Source organism: Rattus norvegicus, chromosome 1, assembly GCF_036323735.1.
Source record: "Rattus norvegicus strain BN/NHsdMcwi chromosome 1, GRCr8, whole genome shotgun sequence".
NCBI lineage: Eukaryota > Metazoa > Chordata > Mammalia > Rodentia > Muridae > Rattus > Rattus norvegicus.
This window is the reverse complement of record NC_086019.1, coordinates 44,218,373-44,243,963: the sequence shown is the minus strand read 5'-3', so window position 1 is coordinate 44,243,963 and position 25,591 is coordinate 44,218,373. Positions and strand designations below refer to the sequence as shown.

The 25,591-nt window shown below is 40.5% G+C and overlaps 1 protein-coding gene and 1 non-coding gene across 32 annotated transcripts in view; one reads left to right on the top strand and one right to left on the bottom strand.

The window, feature by feature from the left end:
• Syne1 (spectrin repeat containing nuclear envelope protein 1) overlaps window positions 1-25,591 on the top strand; it is a 471,163-nt gene that overhangs the window by 144,839 nt on the left and 300,733 nt on the right. For all 31 annotated transcript variants that reach the window (XM_063270573.1, XM_063270583.1, XM_063270581.1 and 28 more), the window contains 13 exons: window positions 4,938-5,050; window positions 5,581-5,749; window positions 11,812-11,908; window positions 12,523-12,725; window positions 14,305-14,469; window positions 14,915-15,067; window positions 16,554-16,697; window positions 19,075-19,248; window positions 21,790-21,948; window positions 22,788-22,952; window positions 24,235-24,369; window positions 24,537-24,695; window positions 24,890-25,098. In XM_063270573.1, coding sequence (XP_063126643.1) covers window positions 4,938-5,050; window positions 5,581-5,749; window positions 11,812-11,908; window positions 12,523-12,725; window positions 14,305-14,469; window positions 14,915-15,067; window positions 16,554-16,697; window positions 19,075-19,248; window positions 21,790-21,948; window positions 22,788-22,952; window positions 24,235-24,369; window positions 24,537-24,695; window positions 24,890-25,098 — 2,045 coding nt within the window. The remainder of the gene's footprint in view (window positions 1-4,937; window positions 5,051-5,580; window positions 5,750-11,811; window positions 11,909-12,522; window positions 12,726-14,304; window positions 14,470-14,914; window positions 15,068-16,553; window positions 16,698-19,074; window positions 19,249-21,789; window positions 21,949-22,787; window positions 22,953-24,234; window positions 24,370-24,536; window positions 24,696-24,889; window positions 25,099-25,591) is intronic.
• Rnu6-959 (RNA, U6 small nuclear 959) lies at window positions 16,085-16,188 on the bottom strand. The gene has a single exon (XR_005499972.1). It is a non-coding gene; the product is annotated as a U6 spliceosomal RNA (small nuclear RNA).

Sequence of the window (25,591 nt, the reverse complement as noted above, 5' to 3'; positions counted from 1 at the left end):
TCACTCTGAGGTAGTGTCTGTCTTTGTCTCTGAGGTGTGTTTCCTGTAGGCAGCAGAATGCAGGGTCCTCGTTGCGTATCCAGTTTGTTAATCTATGTCTTTTTATTGGGGAGTTGAGGCCATTGATATTGAGAGATATTAAGGAATAGTGATTATTGCTTCCCGTTATATTCATATTTGGATGTGAGGTTATGTTTGTGTGCTTTCATTCTCTTTGTTTTGTTGCCAAGACGATTAGTTTCTTGCTTCTTCTAGGGTATAGCTTGCCTCTTATGTTGGGCTTTACCATTTATGATCCTTTGTAGTGCTGGATTTGTAGAAAGATATTGTGTAAATTTGGTTTTGTCATGGAATATCTTGGTTTCTCCATCAATGTTAATTGAGAGTTTTGCTGGATACAGTAACCTGGGCTGGCATTTGTGTTCTCTTAGGGTCTGTATAACATCAGTCCAGGATCTTCTGGCCTTCATAGTTTCTGGCGAGAAGTCTGGTGTGATTCTGATAGGTCTCCCTTTATATGTTACTTGACCTTTTTCCCTTACTGCTTTTAATATTCTTTCTTTATTTTGTGCGTTTGGTGTTTTGACAATTATGTGACGGGAGGTGTTTCTTTTCTGGTCCAATCTATTTGGAGTTCTGTAGGCTTCTTGTATGTCTATGGGTATCTCTTTTTTTAGGTTAGGGAAGTTTTCTTCTATGATTTTGTTGAAGATATTTACTGGTCCTTTGAGCTGGGAGTCTTCACTCTCTTCTATACCTATTATCCTTAGGTTTGATCTTCTCATTGAGTCCTGGATTTCCTGTATGTTCTGGACCAGTAGCTTTTTCTGCTTTACATTATCTTTGACAGTTGAGTCAATGATTTCTATGGAATCTTCTGCTCCTGAGATTCTCTCTTCCATCTCTTGTATTCTGTTGGTGAAGCTTGTATCTACAGCTCCTTGTCTCTTCTTTTGGTTTTCTATATCCAGGGTTGTTTCCATGTGTTCTTTCTTGATTGCTTCTATTTCCATTTTTAATTCCTTCAACTGTTTGATTGTGTTTTCCTGGAATTCTTTCAGGGATTTTTGCGATTCCTCTCTGTAGGCTTTTACTTGTTTATTAATGTTTTCCTGTGCTTCCCTAAGTGTGTTCATGTCTTTCTTGAAGTCCTCCAGCATCATGATCAAATATGATTTTGAAACTAGATCTTGCTTTTCTGGTGTGTTTGGATATTCCATGTTTGTTTTGGTGGGAGAATTGGGCTCCGATGATGGCATGTAGTCTTGGTTTCTGTTGCTTGGGTTCCTGCGCTTGCCTCTCGCCATCAGATTATCTCTAGTGTTACTTTGTTCTGCTATTTCTGACAGTGGCTAGACTGTCCTATAAGCCTGTGTGTCAGGAGTGCTGTAGACCTGTTTTCCTCTCTTTCAGTCAGTTATGGGGACAGAGTGTTCTGCTTTCGGGCGTGTAGTTTTTCCTCTCTACAGGTCTTCAGCTGTTCCTGTGGGCCTGTGTCTTGAGTTCACCAGGCAGCTTTCTTGCAGCAGAAAATTTGGTCTTACCTGTGGTCCCGAGGCTCAGGTTCGCTCGTGGGGTGCTGCCCAGGGGCTCTCTGCAGTGGCAGCAACCAGGAAGACCTGTGCCGCCCCTTCCGGGAGCTTCAGTGCACCAGGGTTCCAGATGGTCTTTGGCTTTTTCCTCTGGCGTCCGAGATGTGTGTGCAGGGAGTAGTCTCTTCTGGTTTCCCAGGCCTGTCTGCCTCTCTGAAGGTTTAGCTCTCCCTCCCACGGGATTTGGGTGCAGAGAACTGTTTATCCGGTCTGTTTCCTTCAGGGTCCGGTGGTGTCTCTGATGTTTTAACTTTAAATAAGAGGTCAGTGAAAACTCACTGTAATGAAGACCCAAAGAGGCAAATATATTCCCTGGGAGGTCTTTGCTCTGACTTTCCATAAGGAACTTTCTCTCTCAGGTGCTATTCCTGTTTCCCTCCTCCTCATCTTCTCTGGGCCTTCACTAGACCTCCCTTCTCGACAGTGTGGGATCTCTGTTCCTGTTGAACCATTTTGGTAACTGAAGGCATGTTGATAATGCAGGTTTGTCTGTTCCCATGCTATTTTACCAGTTCTTATAGATTTTGAAGTTCACTATGTATGTTCAATCTCTGGATTGACATTCTTCTAGTAATATGGGACTCTGATCATCAGTAAATTCATATTGTGGCAACTTATGGTACTTAACAGAATTTTTCAGTTAGTGTCTCCTGTTGTATTTTACACTCCACAAATTCCAGCCTCTCTATTTTCCTAATGTTTAGATGTATCTCTTATAAAACTCTTCCCTTTTCATTTTGTCTCCATCCACATACAAATATGCTGTTTTATCTTTCATTTTAACCTGATTTTGTTCGTCCCTCTGATCTGGCCCTCTCAGTCCTTTATCTAATAAACTTATACAATTTTTATTTACTTGTACATATTCTGTATCTGATGTTTTAAAATCACTTGACTATTTCCTCTTTGTTCCCTTTGTTGCCTTTTTTGTTATTTACTTTTCCTGGCATTTCCCTTCCTCCCTCCCTCTCTTCTATTCTAAAGAATAGGGAGCTTCTATTCTTGTAGCTTTCTTGAGACAAAGTTTCATTTTGCAGCTCAGGTTCAAACTTACAGCAATCCCAGGTCCTGGCCTAGGTGGCAGCCACCATTGGCCCCAGCATAGTTTGTTTCATTTCCTCTATAGCTTTTCCTCTACTAAGTTGAAATTATCGATTACAGGTATGCTGTGGTCATCCTTGAAGCTCAACCATAGATATTTAATAGTGTGGAAAATCACTGTTTTAACCATGTCTGATCACTGTGAGAAACACGACTCCTTCTTACTCACATACTCCTGTTCATTATTGGATGCCTGGCTTTATCTTGGCTCTGTTCTTCACTCTTGGTAGCTAGTACCTTATGTTGGTGAATTTTACTCCTCTTGTCCCCTAGAGTATTTGTTACAAGCTGCTCTTTGCCATCCTTAAGGGATCCTGCCTTCATCAAGGAGAACCATTTCCACTCTCTCATCTTGTTCACATTCTGAAGCCCAAAGTCACAGAGCACTAAATTAATGTCTGCCCTGGATGGTCTGGTTTTTATATTTTGTTCTTGCTTACAGCTTGTGATCTATTTTGGATTGCATTTTCCTAACAGTTGGGACAGATGAACAGTTTTAAGTTTTGCTGGGTATCCAGTGGTTTTACAGTCATAGGATGTTTCCCAAGAATAAGCAGTGTATGTGAGCTGTAGAACCTCCTTCACATATGAGTGGAATGTAAAGAATTTCCCTAGTGGAATGGATATTAAAATTGTCAGATACAACAAACGAGAGGTAGGCGTGAAGGCACAGAATCCTCAGAAGCACTTGAAGGCAGTTTCAACCAAACCCATATGCCATGGAGGTATGTCTGCATGGTGAGAAGCTAGGAGAGTGACTACACTACCCACCACTGACAGCCTTCCTGAGAACAGCCCCGTCTTTTCTTTCCTCCTGGGATCAAATACCCTTCCATCTGGTGTGAATGACTCGTGTGGTGTGTGGTGTGTGGTGTGTGGTGTGTGGTGTGTGGTGTGTGGTGTGTGGTGTGTGGTGTGGTGTGTGTGGTGTGTGGTGTGTGTGTGTGTGTGTTTATCTCATACCTAAAGACTTCAAAACATAATATAGAAAAATATATCAGGATTAATAGTTTGGACTAAAGTTCGGGATAAGTTAACATGCCTGGTGTGTAGTAAAGCATGTATGAACCTTAAGGTCTTTCATTGCTTATGATTTGTTCATTTGTGTGCATACACACACTTGTGCACATGTGGAGGTCAGAGGGTAACTTGTGGGGGTCCTCCTTCCTTTTCCTCTGTCAGGCGGTTTCAACTATCAAACTCCAGGGGCTAGAGTTTCTGGCAAGTGAAGTGCTCTTACCTGCTGAGCTATCTTGCAAATTTATATTCTATTACTTCATTTTTAATTTATATTCTAAATTCTTTTAATTTTAGTTCACATCCTAACTGCTTTTATTAGTCCACTAATGCAAATATATGTCTCTTGTTTCTCTGCTTCTCTTCCCACTGTACCAGTGAATAATACTTAATAGAAGTAATACTAATCTGAATTGCTTGCCTCGGAGGGTTAGTGTATCAATGACTTATACGATATTACTTATTCTGGTATATGGAAATTTGCTCAGAGTGAGAAAATTGATATAAGCTTCATCTACCTCACTCTTTCTTTTTGTGTGTGTGAGAAATGGGCTTGGGGTGGTGGCAAAGGTGTATTCTTTTTATAAATAAGTGTGTGACTGGTAAAATACACAGTAGACAAAGGAAAATTAGCAGTAACCTGAAGACATGGAAAGCTCCTGAGAAACATTGGTGAACATCACCTTTGATCTCCTCTCTCTGCTGGGGCTCGCTTTCTGCACTCTGGGGAAATTTTCTACCAGGACTTTATTTTCAAAGTATATTGCAATTGGCAAATAGTATTCAAAGTAGCTCTCACACATTCAATTTGGAAATAACAGCAGAAAAGCTAATCCCTGTTACTGCTAAGGGGTTAAGTTTGTTGTGCTCAGTTTTCAGAAAAGTAAAAAGAAAGAAAAGAAAAAGAAAACGCATCTCACGGTTGTTCCTGCAGTGACTACACAGTCCTCGGATCATACACCTTTAAAAGGTCTGAATGCGTTGCTGGGCAAGTGTCATGTGTGTTGAAAGATGCCGTGCTTGTTAGACACTCCAGCAGAGCAGCGTCTCCACAGTCATGGATTGCTGTTCTAGGTAAAAGCCTGTGACAGGCGCAGGCTGCATGAGAAGGTGGCAGCAGGGACAAATTGTTGAATACATTGACTCATCAGTACAGCCGGAAAATTATGCTTCTCAGCCTCTTGTTTCCTCGTTTAAAAAATGTTTTTTTAAAAAATTGCATATTAGGATCTGCTCCAAAATACAGATGCCCACAAAAGAGCATTCCATGAAATCTACCGGACCAGATCTGTCAATGGGATCCCAATGCCTCCCGATCAGCTAGAGGACATGGCCGAGAGGTAAGAGAATGATTATTTTTTTTTATGAAGGCTCTTTTATTTAAAAAAAAATGTTAGATGGATGCATTTGTATTCTTGTGCACATTTTCCTTTTCCAAATGAATTGTTATAATTTTAACAGGAATGCTTGCATTTGGTAAATGCAAAGTGGGTTCCCACACAGACGCTAAGAGTGCCAACATTTCTAATATATTATTAACTGGAGAGAGTGAGTTGGAATGTTCCCACAGCCTGCAGATCACAGAAACGCTTTCCTCATCATAGGCTGTATTTTTATTCAATACTGTAAGGAACATTATGTAACATTGCAAAAACAGCTTATAAGAGAAACAGATGAGAGATGTGTTAGCAGGGAAGCGAAATAAATCAAAGGCTTCCATCGGTCGTTTTCTCTCAGAACCTTGAGCTAAGAAAAGAATCGGTTCCCCTGGCCGAGAGCAGGGAGAGTTTAGAAGGCTGCTGTGTAACAGGTTCGGCCAGCCTTCTTCGGTTACTATTAGTTACATCCTGTGAATTCTGTCTATTCCTAGGTTTCATTTTGTGTCCTCCACATCCGAGTTGCATTTAATGAAAATGGAGTTTCTCGAACTGAAGTACCGTCTACTGTCCCTGCTGGTCCTCGCTGAGTCAAAGCTGAAGTCTTGGATCATCAAGTATGGGCGGCGAGAGTCCGTGGAGCTGCTGCTGCAAAGCTATATCGTGAGTCCCTGGTGCTCTGACACAGGTCCAGCTTGAATTTAAGTGCAGCAACACGGGTGTGTGAAGTGGCTTGGGTCTGAGGTGTGGAGCTTTTCCAAGCACCTAGAATATTAGCTTAGATTCTTCAAAATTTGTTGTTGCAAATCCTTGACTTTGGAGAGTTCCCATTAGTAATTGAATTGGACTCTAGTGAAGGGGGTTTATTAATTACAAAATGTTTTTTTATACTCTCCTTTAGCTGCAGCCCCATTAGTCCCTTAAAACAGAACTATTGTACTCATAGGCTACCTTCCTGTCCTCAAAGCTCCCAGTGTGAATAAATAGGGAATTATTTTCAGTTTTGCACATGGAGACCATTAGTGTGTTAGATTTGCAGCATGAGCCTCCTTCCTGGACTTTGCTGTGCCTGTATATGTCCACGCACTGGGCAGGTTTGTCTATAAACCTCCTTCCAACTTAATTTTTAAATATTATCATGTGCTGAAGGTATTGGTCTAGATAGTCCTAATTCTATCTGGAAGAGTAGCCCTGAATTAATTAAAGAATGTGGCTGGTCCATTTAAATATAGTCAATAGAGTGTGTTTAATAAAATCAGTTTACTTCCTCTTAGTCAACTGTTCATGCACTCGCACAAATTATTGGCAACATTTGATTGAAAATATTCATACTCAGGGCATCCCTGTTCTCTGATATACGTTTAAACTCAGGTTCTAAGCTATAAAAGTAAACTTAACACACTAGCTTGTTACAATCTGACAAATCACAGTAACTTAGAGTATGTGCTGGAATTCATATTAAAACTGTGTCTTTCTTGTAAGCACCCATTTTGGACCCATAATCAGCCTTGTTACACCTTAATTTTGTTCTTTAACTGATTTGTGAACTACAGAAATTGGAAAACATTTACCCTGCCGCTCTTCTCTCTGGATTCAGTGCAGTGGTCTAGGAACCATTTGTTTAAAAAGCTGTGAACTGTGTTAGAATGTATTCATGTGTAGCTATTTTGGTAGGAAAAAGAAATCCATTTTTAAAATTCTAGTAACTGCTGTGGTCTCATAAATATTAAATGGAGGAATGGATTTATACCTTCAGTTCTAGCGATAGCAAATGGTGCACTGAGCACAGAACTTGACTACACAGTCTTCATCCTTTGTTCTAGCCATTTAGGAACAGCCAATCAGACTTAAGGACCTAATAGGACCGCTTTACCAAGTCGATGTTCCAAACCAATGGTATTAATAATTCTCCTCAAACTTCTCAAAAGATATATAAATAGAGAGTTAATGTTAATGTCAGCACTTCCTGCCCACTCCATAAAGTTAAAGAGTTCACTGAGATGCTAATTTCAAACTGCTTTGCAAATTTCATGTACAAGTAAAATGGACCATCATTCTACGTCCCCAGCAGGCTTCAGCATGCATTTACTCTACAAGTGAAGAGGACTTAGCCAAAGCTTCTATTAGTGGCTTTAAGGGCCCTTTTGGTGAATAATTTCAGTGACTGTGGGCCTCTGAGTACTTCCCTTTTCGCCTCCATGAAGACTCACTGAAGTCAACAGAGATGAAACACTGTGGAGCTGGCACTGGAATTTAAATGTCCCAACCCCATGCTCCAGGTGATGCAAAGGGCAAGAAACAGAGTCAGAACTTGAGTCTAGATGTTTCCATGTTAAAAAAAAAAAAAAGAATCTCGTATAAGCAACACTTGTCGATAAAAAAGGCCTATGGGCAATGAGCTGAGGTAGTAAACAGGAGCTGGGACACTGGCAGGAAGAGAGGATTCTGGGAAACAGAAAGAGGCGTGAAAGTGCAGAAACACAGAGGTCAGAAGCATGGGAGCTTAACAGCCACATAGATGAACACAGGATAGAATACAGAGGAGATTTGTCCCTTGTCCCACACTTGGATGCATGAAGCAGCCGAGAGGTAACTGACCATGTGAAAGTCATAGAATAGTTTGAATGGGTTACATGGCTAGTCAGGGAATGGAGCAAAGCTTGCAGTCTAGGTATTTATAAATAGTCTGAGAGTTGTCATTCCCATAGCAGGGACTGGAAAGAAGGAAAAAAACTGACTTATTTTTACATTTCTGAGTTAAAAGCCCTCACAGGCATGCAACACTAATACTCTCTAAATACAAGACTTGTGAAAAATAATTAACCAAAATACCATAATTAGACAATAGAAATCGACCAAAATATTGATGTCTATTGAACTGTAGTGAATCAAGGAATGATGTTCTCATAAATGTTAGTTCCTCTTGGTATGTTTAAAACTGGATAATATTTTATGCTTTTGCACCTGGAGAAGTTCAGTGGCCACTGATTCATCTGCGGGCTAGGCAACATGGTAGAAAGCCGGGGTGGGGGGCAGGGGAGGAGCATTGCCACAGGGAAGTGTGTTCTCATCACGTGTCAGTGATTCACTACCCATGGAACCTTTGTGAATGATTGACATTTCTGTGGTGCGTCTTTCATGAATTCCCCCCTTTTATCATGATGCCAGTAGCAGTAGAATACTGGATTCTTCTAGAACCCACACTTTGTGTACTGCCTTCCTTTTGTGTCACACTGCACTAGTGTCTCTCATCCTTCTGGGGCTTTCAGAGAAAACTCGCTCATTCCAGAATAGATTGTTTCAAAAATCCTGATGATCGTCAATAAAACCATGAATTCAGTTATTTAAATATAACCCTTTTCTTCCTCACTTAAAAACATAAACACGGCACGTTACTGTGTTTTATAATAAACGAAATAATACTGAGGCCACGGAGACTCCAAGATTAGCTTTCTCGGTGCCGACATTTAACCTGATATGAATCACACGCAGAGAAAAAGGCAGTACATGTTTTAGGGGTTGGGAAATTACAGATAACGCTTCCTAGCTGAGCTATGAGCTGACAAGGACTTTAAGTTTTTGATAAGCAAATGCCTTTATGGTTGTTTTGAAAACAATTAGACCAATTGTGGGTCACTGAAACGGCTCAGCAGGTAAACTCTCGACATCAAGTCTGAGTACAATCCCACGTGACTGACAAGGAGAACCAACTCCCACACAAACTGTCCTCTGAGGTTTGCATGTATACCAAGGCATGTATATGCTGAAATGCAAAGCACACATGCAAATAAATAAATCTAATGTTTTTTAAAGAAGCATTTAAATGTTAGATTGTATGTTATTGATCAGTTGTTACAGAAGACATTGGTTATTGATGTCAGAATTGTTTACAGTGCTCTTGCTAGTAAACATGGGCCACCCTGTCCATTTAAACATTTCTATTTTTCATATGCAAGAAAGGCAATTTCTTGGAATTGTGGGGATTTCAAGTCCAACATAAATAACACAAATACCTCACCATTCACAACAATTTTTAATGTAAATGGACAGCCCTAATAAAATTTAAAGGACTTATAATTAACTGGTTTAGCTAGCTTGCTGCAATGAATGAGTTTCCATTTATTACATCTGTACAGTATAGGCAGAAATGTTCTCACCTCTAATATTTTGGTTTTAATATTATAAGTGGTGACAATTTTTCTTATCATCCACACTAATCATCCACTTGATTCCACAACCCAGTTCTAACCACATTAGTAATAAAGCAAGTTAACCACGTCCTTGTAATTTAAAATGTGCATTTTCCTGAGAGACGTGCCTAGCACAGTAAAAGGGAGGTTGAGCAAGCTCCAGTGGAAGTGGCTGCCCTAGACAAGCTGCTGTTCAGTGGCTTCTCCGAAGTTAGGAGGGAAAGAGAAAAGCCCAATCACTGGGACCAGGAAAAGTTTGAAATAACAAATAGGATTTTTGTTTGTTTTGTTTTGTTTTTTCGGAGCTGGGGACCAAACCCAGGGCCTTGCGCTTGCTAGGCAAGTGCTCTACCACAGAGCTAAATCCCCAACCCCTACAAATAGGATTTTTAAAAATTAATTGTCGAATTGTTCTGATAGGAAAGTTCAATGAAAATGAATTCTTTGGTTTTATTATTATCTCCCATCCTATTTTTAGGCCCCAGACAAAGCTAGAAATTAATTCACTTGTAATTAATTTGCTAATTAATCAGGCAAAGGATATTTTTAGCAACCGAGGCACCGTGGCTGCCACTCTCTAGCCTTCGTGAATCCTAGCTTCTTGCAGTTTGCATCACCGCTACAGAGACGACATTTCACTCTGTCAGGTGCCAATGCTTCTTCAATTGCTCAAACACCATTTTCAGTGTTAAATATAATATTCTATTTTTAAACCAAAATGTCCTTCTTGTTTGGTTAGAATGCTTCCCAATTTAAGGTCTAGTAAAGTATTCCTTCCCTACTTTGGGAATAAGAGTAGCACCTAGACTAAATAAGGAATTTTCTGGACTACTATTGTTATACTCTACTCTCAGCCAAACAAAAAAGCCTACTAAAGGCATTCAATAAAATTATCTCAGAAGCCTCCTGGACCATGGAATTCATAGCTTTCTGTATTCACTTTATTTCTAGAGAATAATTTATAAATGCTCTGTAAATATGAAATAGTCCTCACTATAGTTACTATTTAATAATATAATTGCATCTTATATAATGTATATAATTATACATTACATATAATTATATATCTAGTTTTATTTATTATGTCTATCTATAAAACCAGATAGTTATATATAATTTTATCATGGTAGTCTATTTATATTATTATATTTATATATATATCCTATATATAATTAAGGCACCACTTATGATGTTGAAACAAAAATATTACAAGTGGTGCCTTAACTCTTCTTATCATCCACACTAATAATACATTTGATTCTATAACCCAGTTTTAGCCACATTTTTAATAAACTAAATTACATGGCTTTAATTTAAATATGCATATAAATAAATAAATATTTATAATATATAGTGTATATTAATATTCTCGACATATAATATGTTATAATCCATACAGATAACATAATTATTATAATTAATACATTATCATATAATATATAATATAAGGTTTTATATTGGGAAAAGATAAATCGTGGTAAAGATCTAGGAATGTCCATGATACTGTTTTATAAGCCGTTTTCACCTCTGCATGAAACAGCAGTCGGCATACTACACAGGGCTGCCAGCACACAGGGCTGCCAGCACACAGGGCTGCCAGCACACAGGGCTGCCAGCACACTGGGCAAGGCTGGGCACTGGGCAAGGCTCGGGTTTATAAAGCATAATTGTGCATTTTATCACCGTGATGGGTCCTCTTAACTGTTTTAATTGATTACACTCTTTAAAATGTATTCTGCTAGTAGGAGAACTGAAGGAGGTTTTGGAGACACACATTGCTGGCTCTAACTGTACTAATTTTCTACTTGGAGTAGAAGTACAATCTTTTGAATGGTGTGAAGGAAGGACTTGAGCATTAATAAAAACAAAATTTACCTAAGGTTTTTTTTTAGTTCTCACTTTTATGTCTCCGTGCCCTAACGCTGACTTGATGATGTATGGGATTCTGTACAGACTTACATGTAGCCGTGTCTGAGTCTGGACTTTTTGTGCTAGGGTAATTGGAATATGATGCCTTCCACAATATAGGCAGCATAGACAATTATTTTTACACTTTGTACTTTTTTATTTTTAAGGAAAGCGTTTTCACTGTTGTTTACTTTTAACTGGAATTTCCTCAAAGCAGCCAGTCATCCCCCAAGGTTAATGTTCAAAGAACAGCAGGCTTCTATAGCTACGACACAGTGGGAAATTAAAATGTTGCCCCAAATTTAGCACTTTCTAAATGTTAGGCCCAGATCCCCTGGAGAAAATTCTGTTCTTTTGGGGGAAAAACACCAAAACCTTTGCACATTAAAGAAATAGAACGTTTTCTCAGTCTGGTGCTGAGTTGGTATTGGGAATGTAGGCACAGTGTCTGGGCCGCATATAACCTGAGTAAATCAGGACAGTGGAATTAATTTTTCATTTTCCAATAGAATGAGGTTGGCGGTCTTGGATAAAATGCCTATAAGCTTATGAAGCAAATTAAACCCTGCTGTTTGTGGACAGGCCTAACGTTCACTATCTGCTGACCAAGTGTGCACCCCTCTCCAGTCTTTTATAGAAAACAGCAAGTTCTTTGAACAGTATGAAGTGACATACCAGGTCTTGAAGCAGACTGCTGAGATGTACGTCAAAGCCGATGGCTCAGGTAAGCCCACAGCCCACTCGGGATTTGCAGAGGAGGCTGCGGTAGGAGGGAGAGGGAGGGAGGGAGTGAAGATGAGTGGGGGGATATGGTCCAGGATTTTTATAGCATTATGAAATTGCCCTAATGAAACACAACTTTCTGTGAGGCCAACTCAAGTAGCATTTAAAATCAGCAGGGTCCTGTGGCGTCAGATCAACTCTTTTCTTTCTTTCTTTTTTTTTACTGTGTAGTCTATGCCCTTAGACCTCTATGTGAGGTGTCTGTCTGTCTTGCATAATGACATCTTTTGTGTGTGTAATCTTCTAAGATAAAACAAAAATAAGCATTTGCTTTTCAAAGTTGCTATTTTCCAGTTTAGCTGCAATTGCAAGGGGATTAAAGGCAAAAAAAAAAAAGCGGAATAACTTGAATATAAATTGGAGAGCTTAAGTCACTGAGGAGATAAACTTTGGAAGATATGTTTGCTTACCACTTGTAGATGTTCCCATAATTGTTGGGAATAGAATCTTGTATTTCTGATCGATGCGCTTGTCTCTGGCGCATAAGAACATAGGGAAATATACAGAGGGTTTTATGTACAGAATGGAGACTGTCATTGGCTGTTTCTGATTCAGTGGAAGAAGCTGAGAATGTGATGAAATTCATGAATGAAACCACGGCCCAGTGGAGGAATCTCTCGGTGGAAGTGCGGAGTGTGCGAAGCATGCTGGAGGAGGTGATCTCCAACTGGGACCGCTATGGTGACACTGTGGCTAGTCTTCAAGCCTGGCTAGAAGACGCCGAGAAAATGCTAAGTCAGTCAGAAAATGCCAAGAAGGTAAGACTGCTCACCAGGGAAGAGGAAAAGACACATCCCGATTCATGAATGAGAGATTTTCACCATGTCGTTCACTGGGGGGAGGGGGGATATTTGCAAGTGTCTTGTCACTCAAGAGTCCCTCTTAAAAGATGCACCCCTAGCGGAGCTAAATGGAATTAGATCTGTAAATCCTGGCTAGTAAAACTCTGTAAAAATAGTTCTCTGTTTTCGCATCGATCTAACGTTTTCATTCAGAAGGGCAGCAAATAGTAGTAACCAACTGTTCATAATGGGGGAGCTAAATCTAATGGACAGTAGACATTGCTCTATATATACTGAAGTCTGTAGAGATGGGCCTGTCTAGGTTTCTTATATGTAAGGCTTACATCTGTACATGCGTGCGCGCGCGCGTGCACACACACACACACACACACACACACACACACGCACACACACACGCACACACACGGGGGAGGGGGACTGAATCTGTGTAGCAGTACATACCCATGGAATAGCGGAACCACCACCGCCTTGATCTCTTTAGATATTTTCTTTTGGGTTTCATAATCTGAAGTGAATAGAAGCCATTTTACTGCCCAGGGCACTCCCTTACATAAATAAGAAAGGATGTTACTGTGTTCAGTGTCCTTGACCTCAGAGTCTTACCTGAAAAATATTTCCTTTGATATCTGAATGTAGTACACATACATACATGTATACATATCTATTCAAATTTTAGAGTGTTTGCAGTCATTTTTTAATGGTCCGAACAGCAAGAAGAAACCTTTGACATTTGAATAACTGTTGCTTCTTATATGAAATACGAATAAGAAAATGGCCCCTTGCTTTGTTTTCTTTTCAACAAAACATGCCATGGATGTTCTTACGTGATAACACAATCAGCCGGGGTCACTGTCATGGGCCTGGAGTCCTAGCTGTTTATTTCACTCAGGGTGGAGGATTGCTTGAGCCTGCAAGTTTCGGTCTAGTCTGGGCAGCGGTCTGGAGGCTGATTGTAAAAGCAAAGAGATAATCGGCTTGGGAGACAGCCTAGGCAGTAAAGTGCTTGCTCCGAGTTCCCAAAATCTGTGTAACAATACGTAGGTGTGGTGGCACGTGATTGCAGTTCCTGTGCTGGGGAGGCAAAGACAGATGGATTCTCGATGACTCACTGGTCAGCCAGCCTAACACATTTGGCAAGTTCCAGGCCAGGGAGAGACCCCAACTCAAGAGAAAACAGAAAAAAAGTAAACAATGGAATTCTCGATGCCTGAAGGAAAGCACCTGAAGTCCAACGTCTTCTAGCCTCCACATGCACACGTGTGTGCACACAAGTGTAGTCAGGGAGCTATGTGCATACACATACATGTGCTCATGCGTGTGTAACGTGACAAAAGAAAAATGAAAAAACAAAGACATCTGGCATTTCTAGTTCCTGTTTTGAAGTTTTATTTAAAATCTGAGTTTTGGAAGCTATTTCGCATCTGTCTCCAAGCTTCCACGTGCTTTCGAACAGGCCTTCTTGGTTCGGTTCTTGTTACATCCACTATTATTATTTGGTATGTGACTTAATGAACGCTTTTCCTTCCCTGCTTAGGATTTCTTTCGAAATTTGCCTCATTGGATTCAGCAGCACACAGCCATGAATGACGCTGGGAACTTCCTGATTGAGACCTGCGATGAGATCGTTTCCAGAGACCTTAAACAGCAACTGCTCTTGCTGAACGGCCGATGGAGGGAGCTGTTTATGGAAGTCAAGCAAGTATGTCCTTCAAACCAACACTCACTTCCGATGCATGTGTCACTGGTGTGCAAAGAAGCCGACAGCCGGTTTTCCTGGGATTATTAGGGTGGAATATAGGAGTGTTTAACACTGCCTGTGTTTTATTGCTAATTATTCATTCTTGTCTGTTTATGGTAGAGGAACATGAGCAGAACATAGCGTTTGGTTTAAGGATTATGTTGACATATGGCGCCTGCATAGGCAAAGAGATTTGCCTTTCAAATCCCAGCTCCTTCCTGCTAGCTTGTTCCTTTTATTTTATTTTTTTCTGTCAAGTAACTGGATTTATTTCAAACTTATCTAAAATAAGAATCGGGAATTAGAATTCGTCTTACCATACATGAGGCTATCTCCCAGTGAAGGCTGTGAGCTTCTAGAATCACAGTTTTAATGACTTTCAAATGCCTCCTTCTGTCCTCCTCAGTATGCAAGAGCGGATGAGATGGACAGAATGAAGAAAGAATACACAGACGGCACCGCTGCCCTCTCTGGTTTTGCAGCCGAAGCCCACAGGAAACTCTCTGAGCCTTTAGAAGTCTCTTTTATGAATGTCAAGTTATTAATTCAAGACTTGGAGGTAAGAACTTTCTGGATGAAATGAAACACATACTGTAAACATGCAAACTGGCCGGACTGCTCAGGTCTACAGGAAATGGGTCCTGCATCCAGAGATCAGCTTGACAGGTCTGCATATCTGCTGACTTGTGCAGAAAATAAACTTGTACTTTTGGAAGGTATCATTTGAAAATATGAAGTAGCTTCAAAATAATTTTTCAACATGGGATTCTTTTCCCATGAGATACAAATTATAAAACATTAGAAAAACAAAGACAAACAAACAAAAACCCTTTAGACAGGACTCCCAAATGATGCCCTAAACAGTAGAGTTTGTTGCATTGAATTTGGTATTGACATTTTTTTAAGTTTCAAAAGTGAAAAAATGGAATTATTTACTGACAAGAGAAGTTTGATCAATTACTTGAATGGAAAAAAATAAACCAGAGTGTTGTCTTTTTGATTTTTGTAAGAAGTTTAAAAACTTCAAAAGAAATACACATAAGAAAAAAGAGTAGCAACCACAGTAAGCTGCCACCATGTGAGATGATAAGAAATTAACATTTCTACCCTGCTAAATTTCTAAGTTTTCTCCAGTGGCAATGTGTATGCATTTGATAAAGTAGATATCAGTTCCATTCTCCGTTTTCTCATTTTTATTTATTCAATGTACATCCTGATTGCTGGCCCCCCTTTCCCATCCCCTTCTCCTCTGAGAGGGTGGAGCCCCCCTTGAGAATCCTCTCACCCTAGTACATCAAGTCTCTGTGGGGCTCGGTGCATCCTCTCCGTCTGAGGCCAGAAAGGCAGCCCAGCTAGAAGAGAACATTCCACAGAAGCAAGCTGTACTTCTGCTATATAAGTTTGGGGGGTGGGAGTGAAGGTGGGGCGTTAGGTCCAGCCCATGTATGCTCTTTGGCTGGTGGTTCTGCCTCTCAGAGGCTGAAGGGTCCAGGTTAGGTGACTTTGTTGGTCTTCCTGTGGCATTCCTACCTCTTTCGGGATCCTCAATCCTTTCCCTAATTCTTCCAGAAGAATAAAAAGTATGAAATTCTTCACAAATTTGTGTGTTGTCTTACACAGGAGCCATGCTAATTTCCTCTGTATCGTTCCGATTTTATTATATTGCTGATTAGGCAAGCACTATTGAATTCTTAAAGTCAAGACCCCCCCTGCTTATTTACATGCATTTATATGCATTACATGTATGAGTATTTTATTATCACATTAACATATTTTAGAAAGTATAAGGATTACATCAAATACTCTTGGCATCGACTTAAGAATATTCGATTATTTTTAAAAAGAAGTTTTAATGTATGTGCATAGTAGTGTTGCCTGTATGTCAGTTAAGAACAAAAGCAATGGCATCTCCCTGTCTGAAGGAGCTGGTTGTGAGGATAGAATTTCCCAGAGCACGTCCTGATTTTTGTCCCGCTTTTGTGGTATTCTGCAATAGAAAGGAGATGTGGTGAACACTAACTGAGCTGCTTCAATGACTCACACAGGACACTGAGAAGAGGGTGCCCGTGATGGATGCTCAGTACAAGATGATTGCCAAGAAAGCACATCTCATTGCCAAAGAAAGTCCCAAAGAAGAAGCCAATGAAATGCTTACAACCATGTCCAGGCTCAAAGAACAGCTATCCAAGGTGGGAAAATACTTCCTGCTACAACATGATCTGGGGCAACCATACTGCCTTTGAGTGGTTTCTATCTCCATGGTTACCCATGGGTACATCTTTGACTGGTCCACCTTTGAGCTACCCGGAGGTTCTTGATATAGAAACTTTGATGTGTATTTGAGAAACAAAATGGGACATTGACACCTTGTGATACCTCTCCAAATTTAGGCCTGCTCTGGGCTCTGCTTCAGTAGAAAAGTCTGGGATTTTTCAGGAGAGAGCTGTTAAATGTTATAAAACAGAGGGTGTAGAAGGAGAGATTGAGACAGATGTAGGACAAAGCAGAGGAGGAGAAAGGAGAAGAAGAAGGAGAAGAAGAAAAGACTATACTATCGCACTGAGATTTTTGTTGATTTATTTAATATAAATCCAGTCTATCTATTCATGTTTTCTTCTACTAACATGATCACCCTCTTGTTTCACTTGTTGACTTCTTTATCAAGAGCTTTGAGTCTCCCATTAGAAACTTTTATCTTAACATGAGTTTTAAGAAGATTTCAGTGCTTTTAAAATTCCCCACTAAATGCGGGTAATTACCTTCTAGCAAATAAGAGGGGTGAGAAATCAGTACAGGAATTGCAGTACTGTAGAGAAGTCGGGGGATAAATGCAGGCTGAAGTGCCTTTGAAGTCAGAGAGAAGAGCTAGCATACAAGGTGAAGTCAGTATTGAAGGATTAATGGAAAAGATTGAACGGATGCAAGGAAGAATAAAAATAGACGAGTAATAAGCTTAAAAGACAAACATGGAATTCATTGCAAATATTTCAATTGAATTTATTCTGGCATTCTACTTGGAAGTAGTTTTAAGTTAATAACACTCAACAATTTTACTCTTGTATGCCAGCAAAACTTGCTAAAAACAAAGGTACAATAGAAGAAGCCACTGTTTTCAACTTTCCAACAACATGCTGGGCTGTATATCTGTGGTTTCGTGGTTTGCACCTCTCATGCTGGTCCAGGGGCAGAAGTTTGGGACCACACTTTAGAAAGTTGATTTCTTGTGCTTATTTAAGCTAAAACTCCACTCTTCTCCTCCCCCTCCCTTTTCCCCCTCCACCCCCCCTCACGACATTCTGTCTGGCCTGGAGTTGATTAGGGTGAAGCTGGACTCACACTTCTGTCCATCCTTCTGCCTCTGTCTCCTGGGCGTTAGAATGATAGTGTTATCAACCCAGGCTGGCTTAAGCCATGCTCTCTCCTGGTGCTTGGGATGCAGCGTGCTGACAGTCTTTCTCTCTAACGCAGGAAAGAGCAGTACAACAGGAGTTCCACTTCTCAGTGAATTCTCTTGGGCTTCTTCAAAAAGAGTCGTTGCAGCGTCTCATTGTGGTAGAGAGATGGCGGCTTCCAGTTGATGTGCTTATCTTTCAGCAGTATATTCTAGAATATGAGTGTTTTTACATATGCACCTCTGTGACAATGTGACAGAAGGCAATGTTTACTTCAATTATTGCCTGTGGACTACTGCTGATGCAGACCGCATCGCTGATTTCATTGTTAATGTTCTTGGTTTCCTGAAAGTGTTAATAATATTCTGGATGAAACTTTAAGATTACAAGGAGGGAGAAGATTTCCTTGACAATTATAAGGTCCTAGGGTTCAACACAAAGGCAGGCAGGCAGAGATCTTACAGAGCTCTGGAGTACCAAGAACATAGGACCTCGCCATGAAGATAATATAAATGTAGGGATATTAAAAACAGAGAGGAGGACTCGGCAGTTAGACTGAGTCGACATCTCTGACGTAAGAACCTTCATGAATAAATTTGTGTGTAGCATGTTCTTGGGATGAGTAGGACATTAACAAACAGAGAAGGCAGGGCCTATAGCTAGTGAGAGTAAGGAAGATGGGCGTCTCGGAAGAGGTGGTTAACATGTTTGCCTAGGCTCATAGTCCTTGTGCAAAAGCTCATGATCACCAACTAGAAGCCTCATGTCCTCTAGACAATGTGGTATTAACTCGTGACTGTCTCCAATTGCATTGCCAAAATGAAAGTGAGAGTAGTGTGGTGTTTAAAGAGGGATCTGATGCCATCTGCCTCTCTGACTGTATAATTTCCATGGGGGAAGTACCATCCAGACGGGCAACTTAGATGACTATTTGTGAGAAAACTCCACAGCCCTTCATTTGTCTCAGTGGCATAGTATTTTTTTTTGTATTTTATTTTTTAACAACAAAGCTTAGTCACATAGCACAAAATGAAAAAGAGACATCTTCAGAGATGTCTAAGTACCAAGTGACCATCTCACTGGAAGCAAGTGCTTTAGACCTAAGCTCAGCACTGGTGCTTTGAGGACTTAATGGCCTCTTACGGGGTTTGTTCTGTGCTTTGCTCTTTCGAAGGTCAAAGAATGTTACTCCCCACTGTTGTACGAGGCCCAGCAACTGTCTGTCCCTTTGGAAGAACTGGAGACGCAAATCACATCCTTCTACGACTCACTTGGAAAAATCAATGAGATCCTAGCAGTTCTTGAGCACGAAGCACAATCTAGTGCTCTTTTTAAGCAGAAACACCAGGTAAGAAAATCCCTTTCAGGGATACCCTCATTTTAAAGTGTATTTAATATGGTTGGGGCATTTTTTCCTGGAGTAAAAGTTCAGATAGTATAAAAGGTACTTTCCCAATATAATAAGATACTAGCAACTCAAACCAAAGTGTATGTCTTTTCCAGAGTAGACACCCTGCTCTGTGCTTAGTGGAAGGAATGGGGACTTGAGCCATTTGCCGGGTACAGTCAAGTTGGATACTTGGACTGGGCTGAGCTGGTCAAAACGAGGCTCTGGGTTGAGAAGGTCCCTGGGAGACGGGGGAAGGGGGAGCTTGGCAGAGGGGTGGGGTCATCAAAACTAAGTGTGTCTGAAACGGAAGCATGGAGGCTTCTTTCTTTGTTCTGCTCGTTTGGAGAAAAATTCGGAGTTGAGAACAATTGGGAAAGCTAGTCTGTTGTGAGCACCTGCCTCTGTGTCTTTGAACTGGCCAAGCCAGCTGATGGTGCTCAGCACTTTCCTAAGGCCTCTGCGTGCACGCAGACGGGGCCTTCCGAATACCAGCTGCAGGGCTGGAATCTCTATGATGGTTCTCTAGGAGAGCCAGACCTGCCGTTCTGTCTCAAAACAAGAAGGGCTCCCGCAGTAGACAGGTCTCTGATGCTCCTCTACCGGGGGCTACTAAATTAGTTAACCCTGTATTTCCTCCCTGTATTTACTCATGAAATCAGATTTCATGAATAAAATTCCAAAAGAGTTTAATGAAAGGTTTATTTCATTTGTATTTTTAGAAGAATAGAAAACACGTAAGTGTTTACGTTTTCCATCCTTCTTTTAGGGATTTACTTAGTGACACTCTGCACACATGACTTTGGGCCTCACCTGTTAACTCATTAGCTTATAAAATGGTTAATTTCTTCTAAAAGTGCCCTCATTCCCATGCCTTGATTCCTTGTGTATATGCTTTTTAAATGTATAAACGACTTAGGAAATTATGCTCCATCTCAGTCACATATCTCTAGTGTATGTCGTACGATCTCTTTTCTTTGACCTTGGAAGTAAGTTGGTTTGATTAACCATTATGGAAATACACTGGTGTGAATTTTTATACTTGGATTTAGTGAGAAGATTTGTGTACTCAGAGTCCCCTAGTGAGAGGTACAGTGAGTTAACCTGTTTACTTGGTTTACTGTGAGCAGGCCTGTCCCTTACATGAGTGGGTAACTGTAGGAAGCTTTGCCACTACACTACACTACCCTACCCTACCCTACCCTACACTTCTCTACCCTACAGTAATGAGATAAATTCATGGAAGGGACAGCTTCAGCTATTTGGATGAGCAGAGTGTCTGAAATGAGCTATGGGACATTCACAGTTTAGGTCTGATGTAGCGAAATCTTTATTAACTTCACTTGCATCATGTTAAGCCAACAGTGATCACACCTAATTAGTAATATTCAATAATTCATAAAATTTATTATTATTGTTATTATTGATAGCATACCCACAACCATTATTAGAAAACCCTATTCTAATGACATTATTACACTGGATGAAAATTTATTTATTTTGAGGAATGGTAACGTACCCTATGCTCCTTCTTTTAGTCATGAAATGCATATATTATTGACACAAAATATTTTATAAAATAATTTCAATCTCTACCTTTTGAATTTCTAGTTGTTCGAAGGGAAAAGGTATACTAAAATTCTGTTTTGTCAAAACAAAAGGCCTGTTTTAAATATTTGTATCTCGGTGGCCAAAACGGCATACAAATGAAGAGTTTAGATATTCTTTTCAAAACATTAAAAAAATTCAGAACTTCAGGTGGTGTGTGTTCAAGACTCTTCTATCTACAAGTGGACTAGACCACACCCACCCTATGTACTGCCATAATAGGTAGGTGCAAGGTAGAGGGGCAGAAAGAAGGATCCTGTCCATCACCACTACATCCCGTTGGAAGGGTGTGCAAGAGTGAGCCAGGCCTGTTCATCTCCTTCCTGCTTCGATTAGCTCTCACTAGGAAGGTGGGAACTGTATTCATTCAAATCTAGCACATAGAAGTGGAAAATCTGTGGCACTGGATTCACTAAAGGAGGTGTGTGCTGTGTTAAATTTACTTAGTGTAATTAAAGCCCAGTAACCACATTAGCTTCAATTGTTCTTTTGAAAAGCCACAGGCCTGCCTGTCAACCAGTTGGAGGAATGCAGAAGCTAGACACTTTTTATACTCTGCCATTTTCTTAATGTTAATAAGATGTGCATGAAACATAAAGTCTAAAACCTCACCGTGACATTTAAATGCCTTGTATAAAAACCATTGACTTCCGTGATTGCTTAAATCAAGTTCTTTTGAAATGAACTGTTTCTCTGTACTTTTGATTTCACTGGTTGTTCCTCAAAAGCCTAGGAACTGTAAATGCAGGTACTTATAATAGTACTTCCTTCCCACCCTCCCTCCCTATCTCCTCCCTCCTTTCCTCTCTCCCTCTCTCCCTTCCTCTCATCTCCCTCCTCTTTCTTTCCTTCTGGCATGTAACCAATACTACTGTGTCTTTCCTTCCCTCGTAGGAACTGTTAGCTTGTCAAGAGAGCTGCAAGAAGTCCTTGACATTCATTGAGAAGGGCAGCCAAAGTGTTCAGAAGCTCGTGACCTCAAGCCAGGCTTTAAAGCACTGGGATCACACAAAACTGCAGAAGCAGATAGCAGACGTCCATCATGCCTTCCAGGTAAGTTTTCCTCTCCTGGAGAACAAAGAATGAGGACAGACAAAGCACTCGTGGCTCAAGCACCTCCCTCTCTGATACCTGACAACCATTTTATTACTTCCTTTCTAATGTTAATATTCAAAAACAGTTAATTATCCTTATAATGAGATTTCTTCCCTCCAAGTCCTTTCCAAACAAGTCATAATATCAATTATATCAAGTCATAATATCAATTAGCAGCGATATCATGACACCACCTGACCAAATGCTGCCTCAGTACTGAGAAAGCAGCTTCCTATAATGTTTTATACATACATATGATTATATGTTATGTTGTATACAAATATATTATATATCTATAATTATATAATTATTATAATAATATATTGCTTTTATATATTGTTATTTATATTCATGCAATACATTATATATTTTTATACTTATATAAATTATATATTATTATATATCATATTTTATGTTTATACAGCATATAATTAAAAGATGTAAATATAATATATGTTGTATATATTATATGCTTATAATTACATATATATTTAGTGTATATAATATATAAAATGTTATGTGTAATATATAATAATATATAATTATATATAACATATATAAATGTACTACATATTAATATAGTAGATATTCTAAATCCTACAAGTACTTGCATGACATTTCTGATATATTATTAGAAGTCATCCAGAGATGATTCACTTTTAGAGTACGCGGAATGATGTGCCTAGGTCACATGTAATCCCCACCTCACTTTATGAATGAAACTCTTGAGCTTTGCACTTTGAGCTCCTGGAGTGGATGCCGGGGTGCCATGAAGTGATTCTATTTTTTGCATGAAGAATATGATAAAGAAAACTGGAGATTGGAAGAAGCATGTGGAAGCCAACAGTCGTTTGATGAAGAAATTTGAGGAGTCTCGTGCAGAGTTGGAGAAGGTGCTCAGGGCTGCTCAGGAGGGCCTAGAAGAGAAGGGGGACCCTGAGGAACTCCTTCGGAAACACACGGTGAGTCTGCTCGGTGTGGTACAACTGACCCGCGTGTGGACAACCTATGTCAGCAGTATACAAAGACTATTCTGATCCAAAGTAGGAGAGTTGGAAGAGCTAGGAAGACATGAGCTTTAGGGGCATCAGACCCCAGACACAACAGCAAAAGAATTTGCAAGAGAAACATCCTTGCTGGGTTATTCGAGAGTATCCTTGAGCTCCTGGGATAGCAGAGAATACAGATGATTTGGGCTCTCAGACTGTAAGTCCTACCACCATGGCACATTATAACATAGTATAGGCACCACGTCACACACAGTTAAGTAAGACTGAGAGGCCACCTTCATTCTTCTTCTGCTTGTTTAGACTGTGGATGAATAGTGTAGGGTGATGGACCGTGTGCTAAGAATATGGACATTGATTATAGTTCCTGAGATTTCAGAGGTATTTGAATATGACCTGTACTGCCAAGGGGTACAGTTTTTTTAGAGCCTGCTATGGTCTGTTGTCAAAGCATCTTTCCAACTAATTTTATAATTGTGAATGCTTTAGACATCTCTGCTCTGAATCACTTTGGGTTCAAAGTTTTGTGCACATGTATGGTTATGTATGTGCAGTTGAGGATGTTTGAGACTGTGCGTGTGTATACATGTTGCTTCTGTTTCTCATGCTATTGTAAGAAAATAGCAGCTAGCCGTGCTTGAAGAGAGAAAGGCATTTTCTTGTAGTTCTAGAGAAATGTAGTCTGAGCTTAGCCAGCCCATAGAAGGGTTCCCATGAGGATTTGTTCTAGCTTACAGATGATCACTTCCATGTTGTCATCGGTCAGGAAGAGACGTTGCCTGTAATTTTATGAACGTTCCACCTTCATGGCTTAAGCTAAATCTAATAACCCCTGAGGCCATGGCTTTGAATTAGGGTGCTGACATTTAGCTCCGTGGAGACATGTTTCATCTGCAGCACGTGTGTTAGAATACACACCTAGTGTGGCATGGCTAATAATGACGGTCATGACTGGACACAGGTTACAGACAAGGAAGGGAGTGAAGTAGATCCTGTGCTGCGAATCTTATTTTACCAAAGAAGACCCATATCACTGTGGAATCAAATGTGCAGAGTAACAATAAACTGTCAGACACGATGACGTCTAACTCACAACCATGGATGGTCATAATTTGTTTCCCAAAGAACGATAGGGTTGCCTAAGGCTTCGATGAAGGCAGCTGCTGGGTGCTCATCAGGATGTCTTCTGAGGCCGTTACGCTGCACAGCATCTTAACTGTGCTCCCCTCTCTGATAGGACTTCTTCAGCCAGCTGGACCAGAGGGTCCTCAATGCTTTCCTAAAAGCCTGTGACGAGCTAACTGACATCCTCCCAGAACAGGAGCAGCAAGGCCTGCAGGAGGCTGTTCGAAAGCTGCACAAACAGTGGAAGGTGAGTGTGGAATTGTGGGACCATGAGAAATCCGCATCCTGGAATCTGTTCTGTAGTTCAGCATTGGAAGTAAGAGAGAACTAGTTTAGGACATTTTGGCATCTCAATGGGGTACATACCTAGACAGGAGACCCACTGTTGTTTTCTGGATCTTTCCGTGGGTCCAGGATCTTCAGGGAGAAGCACCTTATCATTTGCTCCATTTGAAAATCGCCGTGGAGAAGGACAGATTCTCAGCTGCTGTGGAAGAGTGCAGAGCTGAGCTGGAGCGAGAGACCAAGCTGGCTTCCCAGGAAGGCAGCGAGAAAATCATCAAGGAGCACAGGGTATGTGCCACACCGTAGAAAGTGCATAACCACATAGAGGAATTTAAAGATATGACAGATGCCACGGTGTGAGGGAAATGGTTGCGTTATGGACGTCGGTTCTCTCTATGGATCTGCCTTTGGTTTTTCTGTGAGAACATAGACATGTTTTGAGGCTTCTCACCAAGGTAGTGAAACTGTTTATCATGTCTTAGGTTTTCTTCAGTGACAAGGGTCCTCACCATCTCTGTGAAAAGCGGCTACGGCTCATAGAGGAACTGTGTGTGAAGCTCCCAGTCCGGGACCCAGTAAGGGACACATCTGGAGCCTGTCACACAGCTCTCAAAGAGCTCAAAGCTTCCATTGACAACACTTACATGATGCTCATGGATGACCCAGACAAGTGGACGGACTATGCTAGCAGGTACTGGGGTATCTCCAGAGAAGGCTACAGGCTATGTTAATTGTTTCCATCTGAGATTATTATAAAACAGGGAAAGGTGCACATGCTGTTTCAAGCAGTAAGAAAATTAGATTGCTTTAATCTTGCCCATACTTTGGTATAAACGTACTTCATTTTAAAAAAATCTATCTATCTATCCATCTGTCTAAATTTTAAAAAATGGGTTTCTGTCCAAAGCAGGGTTTGTACTTCATTTCAAAATAACCCATCTGTCCTTGAGGTCAAATAATCCCATTTTTCTTGGTTTTCTCATACTTCTTCCTCATAGGAAGATGTCAGCCTCTGTTGGTTAATGACACTTTAGTGAGACATAGGAAGTCAGACTTCAAGTGGTTCCTTCCCTCTCGGGCCCTGAAACACATCCTTGTCCTCAACTAAGCTCCCTTTAAGTTATGACTTCAGATATTAACACCCTTGCTTTGGGCTTCATGTTAAAGTTCCCAGAAAAGGCCAC